The sequence below is a fragment of the Propithecus coquereli genome, unplaced genomic scaffold, assembly GCF_000956105.1.
Source record: "Propithecus coquereli isolate 6110/MARCELLA unplaced genomic scaffold, Pcoq_1.0 Scaffold10, whole genome shotgun sequence".
NCBI classification, from domain to species: domain Eukaryota; kingdom Metazoa; phylum Chordata; class Mammalia; order Primates; family Indriidae; genus Propithecus; species Propithecus coquereli.
This window is the reverse complement of record NW_012133858.1, coordinates 3,822,284-3,846,347: the sequence shown is the minus strand read 5'-3', so window position 1 is coordinate 3,846,347 and position 24,064 is coordinate 3,822,284. Positions and strand designations below refer to the sequence as shown.

The 24,064-nt window shown below is 35.1% G+C and overlaps 1 protein-coding gene across 1 annotated transcript in view; it reads left to right on the top strand.

Annotated features, from left to right (window-relative positions):
• The window catches only part of KPNA1 (karyopherin alpha 1 (importin alpha 5)), a 57,009-nt gene that overhangs the window by 28,857 nt on the left and 4,088 nt on the right, over positions 1 to 24,064 (top strand). The window contains exons 5-12 of the mRNA XM_012641522.1: positions 671 to 765; positions 7,268 to 7,399; positions 8,564 to 8,652; positions 8,987 to 9,086; positions 9,673 to 9,836; positions 11,202 to 11,280; positions 15,400 to 15,525; positions 17,307 to 17,434. Coding sequence (XP_012496976.1) covers positions 671 to 765; positions 7,268 to 7,399; positions 8,564 to 8,652; positions 8,987 to 9,086; positions 9,673 to 9,836; positions 11,202 to 11,280; positions 15,400 to 15,525; positions 17,307 to 17,434 — 913 coding nt within the window. The remainder of the gene's footprint in view (positions 1 to 670; positions 766 to 7,267; positions 7,400 to 8,563; positions 8,653 to 8,986; positions 9,087 to 9,672; positions 9,837 to 11,201; positions 11,281 to 15,399; positions 15,526 to 17,306; positions 17,435 to 24,064) is intronic.

The following is a 24,064-nucleotide window of genomic DNA, read 5'->3' as shown; positions in this document are numbered from 1 at the left end:
GCTGTCCAATTAATTTCTTTGTATTTTTAGTTGAGATGGGGTCTTGCTCTTGCTCAGGCTGGTCTCGAACTCCTGAGCTCAAACAATCCACCTGCCTCGGCCTCCCAAAGAGCTAGGATTACAGGCGTGAGCCACCACACCCGATCTGACAAGTCAATCTTAGTGAATTCTTGCTGGCTTCTACTTACCACTACACGTACAAAATTAAATTCTGCAGGCATACTGAGAATCCCCTAATGCTGACTCTCAAGACAGTTTATGTTAAACGAAAACAGATAGACTGAAAACCCATGTACAGAAAAAGGGCTAGAAGGAAGTATATACTAACCAGTGAATGACTTTCAGTCTCCCCCTGCCTCCAATTTCTAGGTTTTCTAAAACAGTGGAGACAGTAATTTTAATTTAAGAATTCTACCCATCCTCCATTTTCGTATTAAGATTTACCTTCTTTGTGAGAAAACTTTCAGACTACCCTGGTCTCAAGGTGATTGAACTCAATTTTATTTATTTATTTGTTTATTTATTTATTTATTTTTGGGGTAGATTTCCAACATGAAGGAAATGGTAAATGGAGGGAGGGATGTTTTTGAAGTAATTTTGAGCTATCAAGTTCTTGCACTGAAATCAAAGGATTTCTTTTTTTCTTTCCTTTTATTTTATGGGGAAACAGAACCTAACCCTCCTATTGATGAAGTTATCAGCACACCAGGAGTAGTGGCGAGGTTTGTGGAATTCCTCAAACGAAAGGAGAATTGTACACTGCAGGTGTGAACAATTTTCATTTCTTGCCTCATAACTTAATTCCCTTTGAAAACTTTTATTTTGTATACAAATTTATTACTTATTTTAATCTATATGAAGAGTTAACTTTGTTTATAATATTTCTGACAACTACATTGCAAACTTACAGCTTCGTTAACACAAAGGCTTTGGCTATACTGTGCAATTCTTGTCAGTTTTAATCATTGAAAATGTTTTATGGTGTTTAATAGGGAAATGTTTGCAGTGGTGGAGCCATTATAGACAGGAACTTATGTGTGGGCTACATAGAATTGTGAGGGAGTTTTAGATTATACTTATTGGCTTTCTTGGGGTGGCATAACATGGGCTAGATCTGAGACTCACTAATTCCCAAATCTGGTCCTAATTAATCCATCCCCCTACCCCAAAAAAGCTGGCAACAAGATAACCTTGTCAGGAATCTGTGTGCTTAGTACTATCAATTTAGGCTTTTACTACTGTACTATATAGGGATTCCAAGAAGAAATTCTGCAACCTCTAGATTGAATAATTTTCACAATAAAAGCAACCACCTGTCAACTGACTCTCATCCTGGGAGTTACCTAGAAATTTTACCCTGCTGTTTTTTTCTGAATAACGTTGTATTTTTAGTAAACTGGTGATTTTTCAGTGGTTAGACTTCATTGGAGTAGCCAGTTGAGTCATTCTCTTTATTATTAACCTACCTGTGATCTCATTTATTTGTAGGAGCTAATCTGAAGGATTTAGGCCCTTTAGAGAGATTCTATAACTGTAATAATTGGTTAAGTGCCAAGTAGTTCACAAAATGTGATTATTTTTCCAAGTAAATATTTGACAGTTACAAGTTAATCATAAAAATAGCCCCAACCCCCACCTCATTTGTGTGCTTTTGCTTTACTCTAATGCTGGTGCCATGTAGGGACTGGGGCATTTTTGTAAATGATAGCTCCTGTCCCCAGGTTCCTTACTATCCAGACCATTGTAGATCATTCGAAAGAATTGATGATTTGTCTTGATATTTTCTTTCCTTTCCCCCAGCCTCCTTTTCTTCTTCTTTTACACTCTTTGTTGCAGTGATGAGTTCCTTCCAGAGGAAAAATAAGAAATCCAGAAAAGGTAGAGTACTTCTTTGTCCCATCAGTTTTTCTTCTCCAGTTTGACATTTACCAATCCCTGTGTTCATTTGAATCAAGATTCTGTTTTGCTAGCTGCCTCCTGGATTATAATTCTGGTCCCCATCTAAGGCCAGGATCATCAGACACTTGAAAAATAATCACATTCACCCTGAGAACAAGGGAAGAGAGAGACTTTTCTCAGAAAAAAGGAAATCCAGACAGCCAACACTGCAGAGAACAGAGCCTGAGTCCCTAAGCAACTTGCCAAGAGAACCAGAGGGACCAAATGAGAAGCTTTACTGCAGTTTATCATTTGAAATGCTTTGTAGGAAGAGGGAGGTAGGGAAAATTATCATTTTGTTGTGCTAAAAAAAAATGTTTCTGTCCTATCTCTGGGAATGAGAATATTTGAAAGAGATGGAATTTACTCCTTTTTCTAGCAGTTTAGACAGTGCCCTCTTCTGGCTAACACATGTAAATTCTATATCATTTTTTGATTCAGTATTCTATAATCCTGGAACTTATATTTTAACATATCTGAAGAAGAAATCTCTAGTTTTTATCTAAATTCCCAGATTTCACCCTTGTGCATACTAATAATTAGGCTGAAAGATAGCAAAATGATTCCTCTGGAAGTGACCACCTCATGATTTTCACTTTAGCCATCTTAAGATTCTGAGAAATAACCCACCTGCTTATTATCTAAGAGTTGACATCTCCAGCTTTTCTGCTGTGCACACTTACACAGCATGGTGTTCTCTCTCCAGTGTGACTAGCGGGTAATTTTGTCCACCTTAGAAACAGCAGGAGCAAGTATATTGAGCGAGACCTTAAAGCCATGAGACTTTTTGCTCTGCCATGTCTGCAAATAATTAGACATGGCTCTGGAGAACTTGGAGGATATTCCTTCCTCTGTCTTCTGGGAGAGCACTAAGATGTAAGCTATCCCTGATACCCCTACCTACTTATTAGAAATATGAATAGTGGGTCTTTGAATAGGGTTTTTGCTATTTCTCTTCCAAAAACCATGTCATACTATATTGTGCCAAGAGGAAATAAATAAGAGAAATAATCTCATGGATAAATTCTTTGACCAAAGTTAATTTCTTCATTCCATAGGTATAGAACTGTGAATCCTAGCAAAGGATCTCTTTAATTTCTTTCTACCTTCTGAAATCAGTGAGGCACCTCAAACCAGGGATATGAAAATGCCTGGGCACTGCTACCCGATACTCATTTGCCCTTAAACAGCAAGTGAACATGGGTGGAATCTAGGATTTTGGAAGCAAACAATGCCATTTATCTAAAAGCATTCTCAAGCTCAGTGACATCTAGGTCTCAGATACACTGGAGCTTTTTGTCATGAGACTGGTCTGGTTTATGGTGTGTCCTGTGAGCCCACTTGTTTTGATTTTTGAGTCCAGCTCAGCATCTTTGTAGTGCAGAGATGTTACATTCCCAAGCCTTCTTATAGAAGATTATAAAAATAGCTAGAAATAAGTAAATTGTCTCCTACTTCCGAACATTGGACAGGTACTCCTTTAAAAGTTGTAAATTTGAATTAAATTGGCTTAGTTTCCCTTTCCTGCCTTTCTTGTCCCCTCTAAAAGCTTAATGTGATAAACTGCAGTAAACCTCATCCTCCTGTGTCTTTTCCCATCTTCATTGATCTTTCTGCCTTTCCTCAAAGGTTACTCAGATGACTCAGGCACTGTTCTCTGCAGAGTTTGATATCTGGGTTTATTTTTCTGATGTGAGCCTTTCTTTTCACTTGCTCTCCAGGTGAGCCTGGCATTTGCTAGGAACCAGAGTGGAACCGGCAAAGTGGCCAGCAACAGAGTCCTGATCCAAATGGAGAAAGGGAACCAGGCGTACCTCAACCTGGAGTGGGAAACTTGATAGGAGGTCAGAAGTACTTCAGCTTTGGATTCTCATTTTCCTTATATAAGGAACTGAGCGCCAGAAGGTAGAGACTGAGAAAGGGGAGAGAGAAAACACCAAGCCCTCAGTGTGCAGATTTTAGTTGTAGCCTTATTTAGCAAGTTCTGGACAGTGAAAAATAATAGTGGAATTATAATTTATAAGAAGTTATAGCTGTATGATAGGTTGTTTCTTTGTATGATGCCATTCTTGAAATATTAAGAATATATAACAGTAGTTTAAAACAATGAAAAGGAAGTAAAGATTATAGGTATTTTGGCCACTATTTGCTATTTTAGGTGATACTGTTTCTTAGATTTTTTTTTTTCCTTTCTTTTCTTTTTTTTTTTTTTTTTCATTTTTTCAGGTTACTGATTTTCTCTTGAGTCTCAACGGTTACATACTTAAATTAATTTTTTGGGTTGTTTAACTTTATGCATTTGTGTTTGCCGTTCATTCTGGACTTCCCCATTTCACAACTCTTTCTTATTAAATTTTAGTGTAGCATCCAAAGCTGAAACATTTTTAAAAAACAAAATTAAAAAAAGACAGCAAATCTCAGTGCAATACAGCTTAAAGTACAGTCTATGATGAAGGGGAAGTTATGTAGTTTAAAGCAGTGGTCCCCAACCTTTTTGATACCAGGGACTGGTTTCATGGAAGACCGTTATTCCACGGACTCAGCGTTGGGGAGGTGGTTTCAGGATGATTCAAGCAGATTGCATTTATTGTGCAAACCTCTCTGGTAATGGTAATCTGTATTTGCAGCTGCTCTCCAGTGCTAGCATCACCTCCTCAGATCATCAGGCATTAGATTCTCATAAAGAGTGCGCAACCTAGATCCCTCCCATGCGCAGTTTAAGGTAGAGTTCTTGCTCCTATGAGAATCTAATGCGGCTGCTGATCCGACAGGAGGCAGAGCTTATGCGGTGATGCCTGCAATGGGGCTGTAAAGACAGATGAATCTTCACTTGCTTGCCTGCAGCTCACCTCCTGCTGTGTGGCCTGGTTCCTAACAGGCCACGGACCAGTATTGGTCCTCGGCCTGGGGGTTGCAGATCGCAGGTTTAAAGTATATCCAGTTTTTTAAAAGCATACAGTTAAATACATTTGATAGTTGCTTCCTCCAACATTAACAGAGGCCTATCATGAGGGAAATTCTCTCTCTTGCACTCCTCCTCTCTTGTACATTCATATATACGTACATACCACAAACATGCACATGGATGTAGAGAATTTTGTAAATGTAGCTTGATGAATTTTCAGAAGGTGAAAACACCAAACTAATCAGTACCTTGTGTGTGTGTACCTCTAATGCCTTATTAATGCATGAATATGGTTGTATTTTCAGTGTCCCTCTGGTTACAATTATGCATCCATCTACTTCTGTCCCTGATAATAGCAAAACTACTTCTTGATTTTCATTCTTAAATCTTTGCATTCGAAGGTTATCATCATTGTGTACTTCTTGGTAATAAACATAACTCTGGCATATTATTCTTTTGCTAAAATGTACTAATTCCTAATTTTTAACCATCTATGTTCAGGCTGTTAGTCACTCATTTTTCATTTTCTTAATCATTGTCACTCTTATTTGTTTGCTTCTCCATTTTATTCATTTGAGTAGCTTCCGGAATTTTATTTTCTCTGAGATCTTTGGTGCTAAACTCATGAAATGGCAGTTTGAATGCTGGCACCAGTTAGTATTCTAAGTGATTTTTTTCTCACTAATAACTAATATATCCCTTAGCTACCCAGGTTATTATTATCATTTCTTTTGCATCAAAATCTCACTGCAATCCTTTTTGTTTTTGATATAGGTAGATATGTATGCTGATCTTACTTATTCTTTCCAGATTGCTTTTCCTCACAGTTTTCATTTCTTTTGATTTGATCTCTGCAGTATCTGATGACTATTTGTTAAACTTTGAGCCTGCCTTCTGGTAGGACAGTTTGCTTTTATACTCACATCATATAACTCTGGGTTACTGAATAATTTTTCTAGTTAAGCAAAAGAAACTATATTCTAGGTGAACTGGGGTTTTTTTTTTAATAGTATAAATAATCTGTCCTACTATTATTTGAAATTTCTTACCCTAGATACCAAAACTACGAGCAATTGAAATATTCCAGTGTTACAGGTGTGTTTCAGAGAGGAAACTATGTTTGGGTTTCACAGGATCCCAAATTAGGAGGGTGTAATCTAGTCCTTCTCTTTGGCTGTGTAACATTATTCAAGTCACTGGTCAAAATGGTGGATCTTTTCCTGATAGTTTTCCTCGTTCACAAATTAGAAAAGCAAGAGACACCTTACTTCTCTCGGTTGTCGTGAGGATCACCTGAAAGTATGTGAATAATGCTTTGAAAATATAAAGTACTGTACAAATGTAAAGTTTTAGTTCAGACAGATTGAAAGGGTTCAAGCATTGCTTTCATTAGTAATTTAATTACAGAGATGAATGTATGAAGGGTTTTTATTTCCTGATATTTGGGGTTTGATCTACAAGTTTTCTGTATTTTTGCTATAACAAAAAGTTATCAGATGGAATATATTTTCTCTTTAACTGTGGCGCTCCTAGTGTGGGCCTCTCTACTGCTATAATATCAATGTTCAGTTAGAAACCACTTTGTCTCACTCATGTATGTCACTTTTATAGTTTTCTTTGAACATCTCTTTCTTTGTCTTCTACTATGAATTTGCTGTTATTCACATAGCTTTGGATTGTGCTAAATCAGATTGTCTGCCTGTTTCTTCCATCTTCCTCCACCCCCCAAAATTGATGATTTAGTTTTCCATGTGACAGCTACCTTTTAATTGATACAAAAGTTTAGACAAATCACAGGTCTATCTTTTGATGATTTATTACTGATCTCTGATTTACAGGGCATACCACTGAATTTTTTTAAATTATATTTTTTATTAGATAATATACATGGTACAAGGCCAAAAGAGATACATAGGCTTTCTAGTGAAAAGTTTTTCCCATCCTTGTTCCCCATTCACCCCGACCTCTTCATGTAGGCAACAAGTATTTACAGTTTCTTGTGACTCCTTCTAGAGATGATATGTGCAATAAGAAAATTAATGCATATATTCCTTTTTAACCCTTTTAGAAAATATAGCATGATACCATGTTAATGTGCACAGTTTGCATTTTGTTTTCCTTCATTTCTTTCTTGGAAGATCATTCCATATCATCCATATCAGCATGTCAAACACTCCCTCATTCTTTTTATAGTCTCATGTCAACTCTACTTTCATCTGTAATTTTAAATACCCTGAATATTCTTCTAGGCTGAGGTATTTCTTCTGGGAATCTTCTTTTAGTATTAATATAGTATTCAACTAAGAGTTTATCTTCGAATAATGATCTCAGACTCTTTGCTTCATGTACAGAAGACATAATTGTTATAAGTAAATAAGCTTTTAAATTCTAATAGGATAATGAAAATTATTTTTATCTTTATAGTTTGAATCAGCTTGGGTACTGACAAATATTGCTTCAGGAAATTCTCTTCAGACCCGGATTGTGATTCAGGCAGGAGCTGTGCCCATCTTCATAGAGCTGCTCAGCTCAGAGTTTGAAGATGTCCAGGAACAGGTAAAAATGAAACAAATAAAAAGAAACAGATAAAAGAATAAAATTTTTCTCTCAGTCATATTCAGGACCTGAGTTTCATCACTTGGCTATGATTAATCCATGGTTTGTCACAGGGAGTGTTCTAGAAATCTAAACCAAAATAGAAAATTTCTTAGTGACTATGAGCACAATTTCTCCTAGACACGTAAAACCAGCAGTCCCCAACTTTTTTGGCACCAGGGACCGGTCTCATGGAAGATAGTTTTTCCACGAATATGGGGTGAGGAGGGGAGGTTTGTAGTGGAGCTCAGGTGGTAATGGGAACAGCTATAAATACACACGAAGCTTCTGCAGCATAAAACAGTCTTCCCTTTCTAAACCTGAAATTCTTTAAGCCCTGTATGATGTACTTTTTTAGGCCATGTATGCAATTATTAATAGAGGTTTTTTAAATAGAAATCTCTAGTGTTGATTGAAGTAGCAGGTCTTTGCCACTTTTGTGCAGAAAAAGACAGAAAACGTGAATTTATTATTACTGCCAGCTTTATCAGATTTGTGAAGGCAAATGACTGCTAAATGAGTATGATTTTCTTTTACAGCTTTATTGAAGTATAATTGATATAAATTGCATGTATTTACAATGCACAATTTGATAAGTTTTGACATATGTATATACCCATGAAGCCATCATCACAATTAAGATAATTACATCCATCACCCTCAAAAGTTTAGTAAAGTTATGTGCATTTTTATTGCTGTTAAATTCTTTGTTCACTGTTTTCTCTTGTAAGCAAGCATACAGTACATTTTTAATCAGCTGTGTAAGCCATTTGAATATGTGTTGTATATCAAGGGCTGTATGAAATGTTCCTTAGGATTGAGGATGGGGTCCCCTAAGATAAAGAATATAAGAATTGGTTCTTCCCTTTTATAAACTTTACCATGAATGTTCACATTTCCTTCTGTTTATTATATACTTTAGGATATTATTTATCTTCTTGTATTTCATTTGACTCCCTGATGAGTGATGTTAGGAGTGTTACTAGTTAATTTCCTTGTATATAATACGTTGATTAACTATTATATGTTTTATAAAGTGTTATTGTTATATACTGGCATCTTTTTTGAAAGAATTATGAGTGAATTAAACTATATAATCATCATTAATGAATGATTCTTTCACAGGCAGTCTGGGCTCTTGGCAACATTGCTGGAGATAGTACCATGTGCAGGGACTATGTCTTAGACTGCAATATCCTCCCCCCTCTTTTGCAGTAAGTTTCTTCTTCTTCCTCCTTCTTCTCCTTCCTCCCCCACCCTCAGCCCCAGAAAGTAATACATCTTTGGAAACCATTTTGAATATCCTAGTGTTATTTTTCATTCCAGGTATTTTCTTGTTTACTTGTTCAGATCATTTCTTCAAGTACCCTGTCTTATTCCAGTGCCAAAATTCTGAATTAGTTATGTTAGAATTAATAACTTTTATTGTCCTGAAGAAAAGCTATCTGATGACATCTGTTTGTCAGAAGCATTAGTTTAATATTTATCTTATGCCATCAGGGAATTAATGTCTCTTATATAGTTTACCTTTGTACCATCATGCTTTAGGTTATTTTCAAAGCAAAATCGCCTGACCATGACTCGGAATGCAGTATGGGCTTTGTCTAATCTCTGTAGAGGGAAAAGTCCACCTCCAGAATTTGCAAAGGTAAGGACTATGCTTGTGGGAAATTGGCAGAAAAAAAGTGCAATTAAAAATGTGTGATAGCCAATATTTAATTGAACAGGATAATTGTTGATAAAATTTAAAATATTATAATTTATCCGTTTGTAGAGAAACAGATTATTTGTAGTTGCTTGTTTTTATTTTAATTTGGGATCATTTTTCACTGCTTATAAAGGCTCTAAATTCATCTTAAAATCTTAGCATTTTTTGTTTAAGACAAAGTATCTAAAATACAGAATTTCCTAGCTTTGGCATTTGTGAAAGTTCCTTTACGTCTTTGGTCCACAAACGATGTGTTGCGACAAGGAATCTCATTTCAAGAATTGGTGTATATAAAACTTTGCTCCCTGAAATTATTTTCCTTGGGCTTTGACTACCTCATCAAATTAGTGTAAGACCACTCATAGCATTCCCAAAGATGGAACCGTCATTTGCTACTCCATCTCTAGAAATATAAATCACCTTAGAAGTCACTAAGTGTAAGGCAACGTGGTTGCCTTCTTTAGTATTTCATCACACTTCTGTCTTTTATTCTATTGAAATTCATAGTATCATCTTCCTTTCACAGGTTTCCCCCTGTCTGAATGTCCTTTCCTGGTTGCTGTTTGTCAGTGACACTGATGTACTGGCTGATGCCTGCTGGGCCCTCTCATATCTATCAGATGGACCCAATGATAAAATTCAAGCAGTCATTGATGCAGGAGTATGTAGGAGGCTTGTGGAGCTGCTGATGTAAGATATCTTTAAGAAAGTGTGTCTACTCCCCCGCCCTCATATTAGTTCTCCGGTTGCTAATACTTAAATAATAATTGATTGTACATTATATTGATTTATCATGCTTTGGGCTACTTTTTTTTGTTACTTGTTTATGTTGATGTCAGATCTTTTGTTTGTTTTGTTTCTTTGAGGCTTATAAAAGAACCCTCCTCTGCTGTTAGCAGTCTTTCAGCAGAAACATTTGGAAAACTAATGTATGTAGTTCCAGGCTCATACTGACTGGATAACGTGAGATCAACCACTGGACTTCGAAAGGCATTTTGCCACTAAAAATAGTCATTCTTCGCCTGTCTCATTTAGAGTTTAATTTAGACTAGTGTCAGACGTTGAATATTATTTTACTTTATCTCTTTGTGATGCCTTTGGTGATGGAGTGGAAGATTTACTCATGGCATAAATAGTGAGACTGTATTAATCAAAGGTTTAGATAATATTATAGAAGAAAAAACGTAGAATGATATCATAATGGGGAAATGGTACAATTACTACCAACATGAAATTTAAATGAAGTACAAATTAGATGCTAGAAGACTGTCCCAAATGTGACATGTGGAATGGATTAGATACGTATAACGTACAGAATACAAAACTCTGGCATTATAGCTGACCAAAGACTGGATGCAGATTGGTAGTGTAGTGCTATTGTGAATGAAAGGCAGTATGATGCTATAGGAGTCAGAAGTACATCATTCAAAATCTGGGAAGTAATCCTTTGCATTCCTTAGTCACTACATTACTGTAAATTTCAACCATTTCTTTTTAGTCATCAGCTCTTAAATGTGAAGGAACTGGCACACATTTGAGAAGAGTGATCAGTCTCATTAAAGGGAAGAGAAAATAAGACCTTTAAGGAAAATCTAAGGATATTGACTTATTTAGCCTGAATCAGGACTTGGTATCTGTCTTCAAATATATACAAAGGGCTTTGTGGAGGGTTTTATTTATATAACTTAAAAGTGTTACATAAATGTTATCTATTTGTTCTCTATTGTCTCAACAACCTTGGAAGGCCAAGTAAAGAGGAAATGAAACCTATATTAAAGAATGAGAGGGAAAACTTGGAATCTAGGTGATGGTAATTCCTGGGAAAGATTACTAGGAAATTTTGTAGTTTTTTTTTTTCCGGAAATATTAAATAAGGGGAAAGACAGTTTTTCTAGGTGATACCATTCTATCATCATGATAAGGTTCTCTTAATAACCGCCATAGGTACCTTTCTGCTCTAAAATCCTATCACGTTATTTCTTTTGGATTTTAGTTCTAAGGAAAAGAGACTAAGGATAGAACTGTTGGCTATAACATTTCTTTTTATGGTTGCAGGCATAATGATTATAAAGTGGTTTCTCCTGCTTTGCGGGCTGTGGGAAACATTGTCACAGGGGATGATATTCAAACACAGGTATGGATAAGTGGTAGCTATTTTTGTTCCCTCAAAATAGTTTATTGAGCTCCATGATCATGTTTCTATTATAGTGTTTAACTTCATATTATTGGGGAAACTTGGTACTTTTTTTCACTAATGTTTAAAAATGTTGGCTTAGGCATTCATTTACTCTCAGTACCTACAGTATCTCTGACTCGACCTGTTCTTGCAGCAATTTTGGGTTCTCCTAGAATAGTGACTTTTTCTTTTGGTGAAGCAGATTTATTTCCCTCCAATACTACTTGACATTTCTTGTGAGCATCAGAAACCGCCAGTAGCATCTTTTCTCTGTCATCTTAATATCATCATCTCTGATAGCTTCCTCCTTTTGTACATGATAAGTGTCTGATGTGAGGAAGATTCTTCCTTGCTAGCTCCTACTGTCACTCTTTACTCCATTCGACTTCTGTATCAAGACACATCATTCACAGTGCATTGTTCTAGCCATTTTTCTTCCTGATATCTCAGTTGTATTGATGACATCTTTAAATTATCTTCCTAGGCTTCTGTGATGTTGAAGTATTTTGGTTCTTCTGCCTCATTGACCATTTATTTCTCCTTACCAGCCTTACCAAACTTCTTTTCCTGTGTTCTCTCCTGTTTGTGGACATCCTCCAAGGGGTAATACTTCAGCTTCATTCATAGATCTTATAACTTCAATGATCACCCTTATGTGTATACCTTGAGAGTTGGGAATTAGGTTTTAGCCTTAGCTCCTTCTTAACCAGCTCTGACTTTCAGCAAGACATTTAATTTAATATCTTTACTTCTCTGATCTCTAAAATTAAGAAGATTGGATTTGTTTTCTTAGATGTCTTCCAACTCTAATGTATTTACTTTAAATTTATTCTGTGCACAAGGGAACTCATTTCCTCTTATATAATCTGAATGTCTGCTTATATTCCGTGTCTGTGAATGGCACCAACAGTTTCCCAAGCCAGAAACCTGGACATCAGCTCGATCCTTCCATCTTCTCCACCTCTCTCATCAGTCACTAAGTCCTGTTACTCCATTTTACTTATCCCTTTCAGTGCTTAATTCAGACATTTCAGATGAGGAGAGGAGAAGAAAAGAATATATGTTTGATTATATTTGTATAAAATTTCTCTGGATGATTACACAAGAAAGTGATAACATTGGTTGTCTCTGAGAACTGGGTGGCTGGGGTATGGGAATAAGGAGGAGGCTTTAAATTATGTACTTCTCAATACATCTGAATTTTTATGTTTTTTTTATTTTTTGTTATTTTTTCTTTCTTCTTCTTCTTCTTTTTTGCTTCTTATTATTTTTTGCTACCTTCTGAGTTTTTAAAACTGTATCAGTGTATTTGCTTTTCAAAAAAAAAGTTTGTCTCCCACCCCACGTTCTAGGTTCTTGACATGTTCGTTCCTTGAATTAGCTATGACCACTCTCAACTCTGAGCTTTAACACATACTTTGTTCCCTCTGCATGGAATGTATGCCTCCATCCCCCACTCCTGCTTTGACCACCACCTTCACACATATCCACACTGCTACACTAATGTTCTCTCATTCTTCAGGTCTTGATAATTAAGATTATTTCTCTGAGAAGCCTTGTTTGACCCCAGATTCTTAAGTTAGGTGCTGCTGCTTTTGTTTCATCCATCAGAGCATTAATCACACTGCACTGTAACTGTCTAATTACTGGATTGTAAGATTCTAGAGGTGGATTATGTCAATTTTGTTCATTTCTGTGCCTCTATAATCTAATAGTTCCTGGAACAATAATAGGGTCTCAATATTTATTGATGGAATAAAGTTCTTAATCTTTACATCTAGTTCTGATCTATCTCAAGTTCCATTCCCATGTCTCTAGTAGCCTATTAGATATTTCTCCTTGCATATCTCACGTTTGTCTCACAGTGTATCTTCTCCCCCCCGCCCCCCGCAAAGCAAGTTCCAAGTCTTGATTTTTCCCACTCCAACTAATGACATAACTGTTCTCCTATTCATCCACACTTAAAACTTTGTAGTTATAATTGGCATCTCTTCTCTTACACTTTGTATAGCAAGTCACCAGAGGTTGTTGATTCTTAATGTTACTAGATCCATGTCTAATTACCTTATTTTGGTTCCTATCTTCTCGCACACAAAAGTTGTTGCTGTACCCACCTGATTTATCCCTCTACTCTACTAAGCAGTTACCCCTCTTAATTTATTCCCCCTCAAAACAGCTTAATCTTTCCTAAAATAACATTGTTCACATTATTTATTTTCCTCTTAGAAACAGTAAGTTTCTTTAGCGCCTGTGAGATAAAGAGCCTTGAAAGGCTGTAAGGAATTTCTACCTTAAGATTTTAGTGTCATTCTTCTTTCTAGCCTGTTAATTTTTGGGGTATAGAACCCTTCCTTAATAGCCTCGCTAGTCTATCTATGTTTCAAGAGCCTCCTCCATGAAGTTTTTTTCTTGACTATTTCTCTTTAGGTGTTCTCTTTAGTTGCTGACATGTTTATTTTCGAGACCACCACTTTGCCATTTTTAAAATTGCTTTGTGACATCTCTTACACTGTTGCTTATCTTTTTTTTTTAAGGTTTGTTTTAACTGAGTATAAAGATAGTACTTTTTCATTTTCGAAAATTTACCAAATACAGAAAAATGTGAAGAATATAAGTTACTCATAGCTATTATCTGGAAATATTATCAATATTATTAATAACAATTTATTTCCTTCGGTTTTTTTCCCTGTTCATGTATATTTTATCCAACACATTTACTGTATGTGGTCTTACACACTGCTGTGCAGTTTTATATACTGTTTTCATAATGTTCAGTTAACATTCTACTGAAAGCTTTATAATTTTCTCTGGATAGAAATCCTAGAAGTGGAATTGTGTCAGACTGGATTTTTAAAAGCTTTTTGATATTTATGATCAAATTGTTTTTAGAAAGATAACTTTTACTACAAGTTTTATTTTCGAGCTGTATTTAATAAGCAAAAAACAGCTTCATTTTAATTTGCATTTCTTTAATTACCTGTGCAGTACTTTTCTGTTAAAATTTTAGTTTCTCTTTTCAATTGACACAATAAAGTTAGCAGCCTGCTTATTTGCTGTGAATATTTTTCACATTGTGTAGTGTGCATTTTAAATTTCTTACGATTTTGACAGGAAAAATTATTTGGTGAAAATTTTTTTCTTTCTATAATGTCTTTGTTTTTATGTTTGGGAAGTCCTTTGCCATGCATAGATCAGCTGTTTTCTGATATTTTCTTCTGCTTTATGATTCCTTTTAAAAATACTTAATTGGTTGCAAATTTAGTTTGATAACTGTTGGGGTTAATTGATTTTGAAAAAATGTTTTTCAACTATTTAGCCTCTTATTCTAGTTCTATCTATTAAATAAAACCACAAGTCATTGGAGGAAAGAAAGGATTAACTTTTATTATATACTTAATTCTTTGTAAATACTTGCATTTGTTTCTGGACTAGATATCTATTCTGTTTTTCAGTGATTTTTGAGCCTGCTATATACTATTTTAATCATTCTAACTTTATGATTTTAGTTTCTGATAGAGTAAGTCTCCTTCTCCATGTGGAATTGTCTTATATTCCTCATCTTTGTAAGCTGTTTAATAGCTGGGGTCATATCTTTTTTTTTTTTATCTTTGTATCCTATAAAGCACCTGATGTACTTCATTAAGCATACTTTATTAGTAAGTATGTATTAATTCATTGACTGCCAGGTAGAGAGTTATCAGAAGACTTAAAAATCTGAAGACTACTTCTATGTTTTCTGGCCACTTGATATATTTACCCATCCAGAAGACTTATGCTACAGGGGTAGGAAGGTGAATGAGTAATCCTTTTGAAATTACTAATACAAACATTATTGTGTCTTAGTAAGTGCCATTTTAGCAGTTGTGATTATGTACAATGAAATTGGTTTGATAATCTTAGAAACTAATTCTTATTAGCAGTAAATACTTTTTTACATATATAAAGTTACTTATTTCTAAAATTTCAAGGGGAGATGCTATTATTTCTTTGCCTATGTTTTATCTAAAATAAGTTGTTTGAGTTAAAGATTTATTTGGAACAATACAATAAGTAAAAATTTCAAACTTTTCCTTTTAGGTAATTTTGAATTGCTCAGCTCTGCAGAGTTTATTGCATTTGCTGAGTAGCCCAAAGGAATCTATCAAAAAGGAAGCATGTTGGACAATATCTAATATTACAGCTGGAAATAGGGCACAGATCCAGGTAATCTCATAGGACCTGCCTTTCTTTCTGTATTTTTATTGATAAGTTAGGGCTTTTTTCAGTCACCCTTAAAATATATATTTTCATTATTGCATTGAAGAACACTAACTTCCAAGATTGTTGTCTTCTTTCGTAGTCTAGTTCTTTCTTTATCCTAGCTTATAGGTGTTAAGCCTTTGGAAATTTACACTGAGGCCTTGGTTTTTCCCATTGTCTTTAATATTTCATGATTTACCAAGATCCAAGAAATAGTATCTTCTGTTTCCAAAATGTTTTGATGAACTTTATGCTAAACAGATTAGCTTTACTCTTAGCAAGTAAAATATTTATTGTCTAGTAGACCCATTGAGTAGGTCACTTCAGTTTTTTATGAACGTAGGGATACCCATTTTTCTTTTAATGGTTATCTGCCCTTTACTTTTGTCTTTCTGTCAGTGAGAGAGTAACTCAAGTGGAAGACAAACAGTGGGCCAAAAGGTTCAGCATGGACCATGGTCAAGGCTGGAATAATGAGTCAGAAAAGATAAAACACAGACTTGGGGAATTTGGGGATGAGTGAAAATATAGAGGTCATCTAATCCAACATTCTCATCTACCACAGTGTGTACATATATCAAAGCATTGCATTGTAGTCTATAAATATTTATAGTTATTATTTGTCAATGAAGATAAAATTAAAAAGAAAGATGAAACTGAGGCTCAGAGAAATAAAATGATTTGCTCAAGAACACCTGTAGTAAATGACAGGACCAGGATTAGGTGTCTTTCTACTAAACTTTGTTGACTTCCTTCACTGGTATAATAGAAAGAATTCTTGGCCAGGAAAGCATAGTTAATTGTTTCCAGAATGCTGAATTAGGGACTGAGATTGATAGCTATACCAATTTGTAGCATGTATACTAGGTGATTTCATCTGTAGTTGATTGCCTGCAACCACCAGGCTTTTATACAGAACTCAATTTCTTGATATAGGAAATGATGTGAATCCATTTTAGGTTCCTGAGCCAAAGAGAAACATGAAGAAATAATTTTGGGAAGACTACTTTAGTGTTAGTATGTGAGTGGGATTGAGTAAAAGTATACCATTCACTATAAGGCTGTTCTATTAATGTGACTGGGAGGTGGTGACTTTGGAATAGGATGGCTGCAGTGCTAAGGGAAGGAAAAAGATGGACTCAGGACATTTTAAATTGAGAATGATAAGGACACTTGGTAACTGACTGAATTTAGAATGGATAAATAAATAAATAGCCTTTGTGAACTAGAGAGGGTGAAAAGGAGACCTGATATAGAGGGCAGATGATGTGTTTGAGGTGACTAGCTGACCTAAAGTAAACTGCTGGCTGTCCTGGTTTGGAGTTCCAGTGAGAAGTGAGGACTGGAGAGTTTTCAGTACATTTTGTAAGATCGCATGCTATGAGAGAAATGAGAATAGCAGAAAAACAGAAAATTGAACTTTTATAATTTGTTACTGTGGGTGGAACAAGAGAGGACAATAAAAGAGAAAAGAACTCAGGGAGAAAACTAGGAGATATAAGATCACAAACTCCAGGGAGGATAACAAATTTCAGGATTGATGTTATCAGTGATACCAAGTGTAGCCTAAACATTAGGGGTAATGGGGACTTAATACTTTCCAATTCATTTTTGACAGAGGGAGAGGTGTCAATAGTGAAGCTAGCTTAGAAGTAATAATTATTATCACGTACATTTTTGCAAATCTTGTCATTTCCCTTTCCATTAAAAATTTTTTCCCACTTTCAATTTTCGTTTAATTTCAGACTGTGATAGATGCCAATATTTTTCCAGCCCTCATTAGTATATTACAAACTGCTGAGTTTCGGACAAGGAAAGAAGCCGCTTGGGCCATCACAAATGCAACTTCTGGGGGATCAGCTGAACAAATCAAGTGAGTACTAGTCAGGTAGCATCTTGTAAATGAAAGGAAAAATTATTATTGTGTCTGTCCCTTTATAACTTCCCTTCATATTACCCTAGAGTGAAAGAATAGCTACCTTTGAGGAATAAGGTGGAGAGATGACCTTATTAAATAAGAATGCTTAATTCTACCCCTTTGGAAAATTGTTCTCAGTGTCATAATTAGACTCAAATGTATATTTGATTCCTTACATCTCTCCCATTTCTTTTTGTTGAAAATAATTCTAGGATGTGAGAAGTAAGGCATAGTTGAGGTTTGAGGCAGTAGAAATACTTACAGGTAACTTCAACCAACTCTGGAGTTGTTTGATCAGAAATATCTGAATAGTAGAATTAGACCAGACTTGAAAGAGGTTTGCCTTAGAATAAAGTGCCAAATTCAGTAGAGGCAAGTGTCTTCTAAAGCATTATGGTATGCTGTAAAGGGAGAGATCTGTAGCAGCTTGAGACTTACATGGCTCCCTTGGTAACAGCTTATAATCTTAATGGGCAGAGAAAGTATAAATATGGATGAGAATCAGTTCCTCAAAGGAATATCATATAATTAAATGCTAACTTCTGGACATCCACTATTCTAGATAGGAAAAAAAAAAAAGTAATGATGAAGAGAAAAATAGAACCTAGACTCTTAGCCTGCCTTAACTTAGTTTGTGGGGAATCCAGATGATGGGAGGATGGTTTCAAATGAGTGGTAAAGCATTACCCCCTTCCTCGTATGTAATATCAGACAACCATAGCTATTTCTTAACATTGTTGCTTTGTGGATTAAATGTAGCCATTCAACAAATGCTAATTTTGAGTGCTGTGTTTGGAATTAAAAAATAAAAATAGTCCTGATACATTGCAAAAATTGATCAGGTAGAGAAGATAAGAAATCTACCTGAAATAATAAAACTGTAAGCAGACTAACATAGGCAATACCTATTTCAGTAAAGTTCATAATGGACAAGTTATTCAAGGAAGACTTCAAGTGGTCTTCAGAAGCACATTTGTCTTTTCGGTTTTTTTCAACCTCTAAAGTTCTGGTTCTAGGGTACTATGATTTTAAGTATGCTGTCACCAGATGGCAACAATATGACGTACTATAGAATAGTTATTTGAATAAACTTTATGTTCAAATTCAGATTTATAATTTTTAATTATCTCTATATTTTATACCAAATGTTTTCTTAATCGAAATAATTAAACCATAAACATATATATTTTAAAAACATTTCTAAAATATTGTGCCATCTTTCATGAGGAAGTATTCAGGAGTGTTTTCCTGTGTTAGAGAAGAGGAGAACTGCTGTCTCTTCTCAAAATTCAAGTTAATTATCAATATCCTAGCAGTTCCTTCTTACCTGTATGAAGAGTTGTCTTGAAAGATTATCACAAAAAGCTTAATACTCCAAATTACAGGAAAAAAACTGACTTTGTCACAGATAAAAGACATCTGTCTGACTCCTGCTTATTATTGTTGAAGAGACAAGATTTGGATGCAAGAACCAGTTAGAATAATTTAAGAAATATCTATAATTATAGGTTGAATATAATCAAATGCTAATACATACTGTGTTCCTGAGAATGAGGGATAAGGAATGTTGACTGAAGTTAGAGAAAGATTCGTGAAAGAGGTGAAACCATTTGGGTAGAGATTTGGCAATTTGGGAGGATAGAGAATAGTATGAAGAAAAATGTGAGAATGTACATAGTGAATGTTTTTGAAGCAGATCAATCTTGTTATAGGTTATTCTTTCACAAGGATGAGGAATTAAGTAATTGATTGGTGGACTTTGAATACTGGGATGAAGGCCTTAGTCTTAGATATTGGGAAAATTTGGAGTGTCTGACCTCAAGAGTGACATGAAAAACATAGTGTTTTGAGAAGAAAGAGCAAGTAAGGTGCCATTGCCGTAGTTCATGGTATAGTGATGGCCAGGGTTAAGGTGATAGCTCTAGTAGAAAGGAATGATTGGGTCTGGATTTGGGAAAGAAGAATCTGTGGAAGTTGGTGGAGGGCTGTTGGAAGCAAAGAAGAGGGAAGTCAAAGACTGGAAAATGGTGGTGCTGTTGATAAAAATTAGGATGCAGAGGAGCAAATCCTCTTTAAGGGCAATGGTTTTAGATACAGTGAATTTGTTGTTTATCTAAAGAAATCTGACTTTACCATTCAGTCTCTTAAAACTCATTTTTTTCCATTCCAAATCTAGATTTCTTCCTCATAAATTTCTGCTCCTTAAAGGAACTCGTAAATGTAAACTTACCAATCAGATCCACTCTTGCAGGTTTGCAACATTAATGTAATTTTAGAAAATAGCTCACTTTTCTAGATAATGTGTTCTTGTGCACTAAATGTCCTTATTCAGAAAAAACCTTGGTGGTAGTCTATTCTGCCACAAAAGTCAGCTCACCTTGATGAACATTAATCATTTTATCCAGATGTTTTAAATACATCACCCATAGGAACCATGCCCAGTCTTTAACCATAGAATCGTGTTTATTTTCCATTCTGTTTTCCAGTCATCTTTTCAAGTCTTCAAACTTAATCCTGAAAAAATAGTCCTTCTTATAATGCTTTTCTCAAACAATATAGCAAGTCTTAATTCTCCAAAGATGAGAGGTTGCATCAGGAAATATCACCTTAAATCCCTTTTGATCTTGAAAAGTACAGACTCTTAAGGTATTTAAGGAATAGTTGTATCAGCTAACTCAGTGATGCCACCACTGACCTTTTTATCTTGTAGAGCCTTGCAGAGAAAGTCGTTGACTGCTGTGATTGCACACCTTTGGTGATCTATGTTTAAATGGTTTAAATGGTTAGAATTGGGAACTTAGAACTTATTAAATGAATTATACCAGACTTTAAATTACCAAGACCATATTTTGCAAATACAATCTACTCACATTTTCAAAACTCTGAATTTATAATACATATCAGCACATTTTTGGGTAGAGTTTTTTTAATGAGAAACTTTTAGTCAATGATTTTATAGTTCATATTAAAATTATTCATTTAATTAATCATATTCAAGTTCTGGAAATTTTCTAGTGACCTTAAACTTTATTTTTAATCCTCAGTCAAGTTTTCAGTATACTGATTTTTATAACATAAGATTCTACAACTAGATAGTACTGAACTTTTTAAAGGTGATAGGATCGGAGGTCACAGAGCCAAGATTTGTGGTGGGGAGAATAGATTACATCAAGAACAGAGAAGGATCAAGTTTGAGAACATTTTGGAGATTCTGAACAAGTCTCTTGGTATCCAGTAGACTCACCTATGTAGGCCAATAAAGTTGAAATGAAGACATGTACATGTAAGTCATCTATTTAGTTGACTACTGGGGTTTCATGGCAGACTTATCAGTGGTTCCCAGAATTTTCCAGATGAGAAATCTGAAGCACAGAGAAATCAGAGAACTTGCCCAAAGTTATTCAGCTTATATGTAGTAGCCGAACTAGAATTTAATAGTGGTTATCTCTGGGTACTTTATGTTTTTCTTTGTGCTTTTCTGTGCTTCCCAAGTTTTTAACAACTAATGTATATGTTTATAATGAGAAAAGAGGTTTGGTTTTCTCTTTTTAAGAAAAATAATGAGAATTATTTAGATATGTTGGAAGAATTGTTGACAGGTTTTCGTGAATAAAACCTATGGGGTGAAGGAAGAGGAAATAGAAATGGCTAAGCATGAATGACTGGCCTATTCTGTTCATAGGACATATAGAGTCTCAATTGTCAGGAAATAGTTAAATAAAATTAGACACGATATTGTTAAATAATTCTGAGCAATAATGCTAAATATGACCTAAAACTACTTTTTAAAAAAACTAATGGACTATTTTTAGAACATTTTTAAGTTTACAGAAAAATTGAGCTAATAGTACAGTGTTCCAATATATTTCCCTCCCCTGAACAGAGTTTGCCCCGTTATTAACGTCTTGCATTTGTGTGGTTTCATTTAATATAGTTAATTATCCAATACTGATACATTATTATTAACTAAAATCCATAGCTTATGTTAAGGTTCACTCTTTGTTTTGTACAGTTCTGGAATGCTTAGTGTTATATGTTTACCATGGCAGTATCGTACAGAATAGTTCTACTGCCCTAAAATTACTCTCTGTTTCACTTGTCACCGCTATCTCCTTACTCAACCCCTGAAATCTCTGGCAACCATTGTTCTTTTTATTCTTTCAATATATAGTTCTGCCTTTTTCAGAATATCATATAGTTGGTATTATGTATCATGTAGCTTTTTCAGATGGAGTTCTTTCACTTAGCAATAGGCATTTAAGTTTCTTCCATGTCTGTTCATGCCCTGATAGCTCATTTCCTTTTCATCACTGAATAATATTCCATGATATGGATATACCACAGTTTATCCATTCACCTACTGAAGAACATCCTGGTTGCTTCTAGTTTTTAGCAATTATGAATGAAGCTGCTGTAAATATTTGTGTTTAGGTTTTTGTGTGGGCATAAATTTTCATTTGGGTAAATGTCTAGGAGTGTGATTTCTGGGTCATATGGAAAAATGATGTTTAGCTTTGTTAAGAAACTGCCAAGCATTCTTCCAAAGTGATTGTCACATTTTGCATTCCCACCAGCAACAGATGAAAATTCCTGTTGCTCCATATTCTTTCTGGCATTTGGTATTGTCAGTGTTTTAGCTATTCTAATAGGTGTGTAGTGGTATCTTGTTTTAATTTGCAGTTCCCTAATGTCATATGATGTTGAACATTGTTTCATATCTTAATTTGCCATCTGTGTATCTTCTTTGGTGAGGTGTCTGTTCAGATCTTTTGTCAATTTTTTAATTGGTTTTCATTTTTTTACTGTTGAATTTTAAGAGTACTTTGTATATTTTGGATACTAGCCTCTTATCAGATATGTGTTTTGCAAATATTTTCTCCCAGTCTGTGGCTTTTCTTTTCATTCTTGTAACAGTGACTTTCACAGAGGAGGAGTTTTAAATTTTAATAAAGTCCAAGTTATCAATTTTTTCTTTCCATGGATTGTGCTTTTGATGTTTTATCTAAAAACTCATCTCCAAACCCAAGGTCACCTAGATTTTTTCCTATGTTATCTTTCAGGAGTTTTATAGTTTTGCATTTTACATTTAGATGTGTGATCCATTTTCGAGTTAGTTTTTGTGACAGGTATGAGTATGGTCTGTGTTGTGGTTTATTATTTTTATATATGGGGATGTATATGTTAATATATGGATAGCATCATTTGTTGAAAAAACAATCCCTTCTCCATTAAACTTTGCTCTTCTGTCAAAGATCAGTTGACTGTTTTTGTGTAGGTGTGTTTGTGGGCTTTCCGTTCTGTTCTGTTGGTTTATTTGTTTATTCTTTCACCAGTGCCAACCTGTCTTGATTACTGCAGCTTTATAGTCAGTCAGGTAATGTCAGTCCTCTGACTTTGTTCTTCAGTATTGTGTTGGCTGTTCTATTGTACTGTATTGGTCTTTGCCTTCCCCTATAAACTCTAGAATCAGTTTGTTGGTATCCATAAAATAGCTTGCTGGGATTTTGATTTTCGAGATTATCACACTGAATCCATAGATCAAATTGGGACAAACTGACATCTTAACAATATTGAGTCTTCCTGTCCATGAATGTTGCATATTTCTCCATTTATTTATAATAGATCTTTTTTACTTCTTTCATCAGTTTTGTAGTTTTTGTCATATAGATCCTGTACACATTTTGTTAGATTTATACTTTTTTGATGCTGATGTAAATGAGATCGTGTTTTTTTGTTTGTTTTTAAATTTCTTTTTAGACACAGAGTTTTCCTCTGTCACCCAGGCTGGAGTGCAGTGACATAATCATAGCTCACAGTAACCTTGAACTTCTGGACTTAAGTCATCCTCCCGCTTCAGAATCCTAGTAGCTAGGACTATGGGCGTATACCACCATGCCTAGCTAATTTATTTTTATTTTTGTACAGACAGGGTCTTGTTCTTGCTCAGGCTGGTCTCAAACTCCTGACCTCAAGTGATCCTCCTGTCTTGGTCTCCCAGAGTGCTAGGATTACAGGTGTAAGCCACTGCGCCTGGCCAGTTTACTGAAAATTTTTAATCGTGAATGGGTGTTGGATTTTGTCAAATGATTCTTTGCATCTATTGAAATGTTCATATTTTGATGTGATGGATTACATTGATTTTTTTTTAAAAATGTTGGATCAGCCTGGCATATCTGGACTAAAGCCCACTTGGTACGTAATTCTTTTTATACATTGTTGGATTTGATTTGATAATGTTTTGGTGAGGATTTTGGCATTTATGTTCATGAGAGATAGTGGCCTGTAATTTTCCTTTCTTGTAATGTCTTTATTTAGTTTTGGTATTGGGGAAGTGCTGGCCTCATAGAATGAGATATGAAGTGTTCCCTCTGTTTCTGTTTTCTGGAAGAGATTGTAGAATAGTAGTATCATTTTGTCCTTAAGTGTCTGGTAGAATTGTCCAGTTAAAACTATCTTATTTGGGGCCGGGCGCCGTGGCTCACGCCTGTAATCCTAGCACTCTGGGAGGCCGAGGCGGGCGGATTGTCTGAGCTCAGGAGTTCGAAACCAGCCTGAGCAAGAGCGAGACCCCGTCTCTACTAAAAA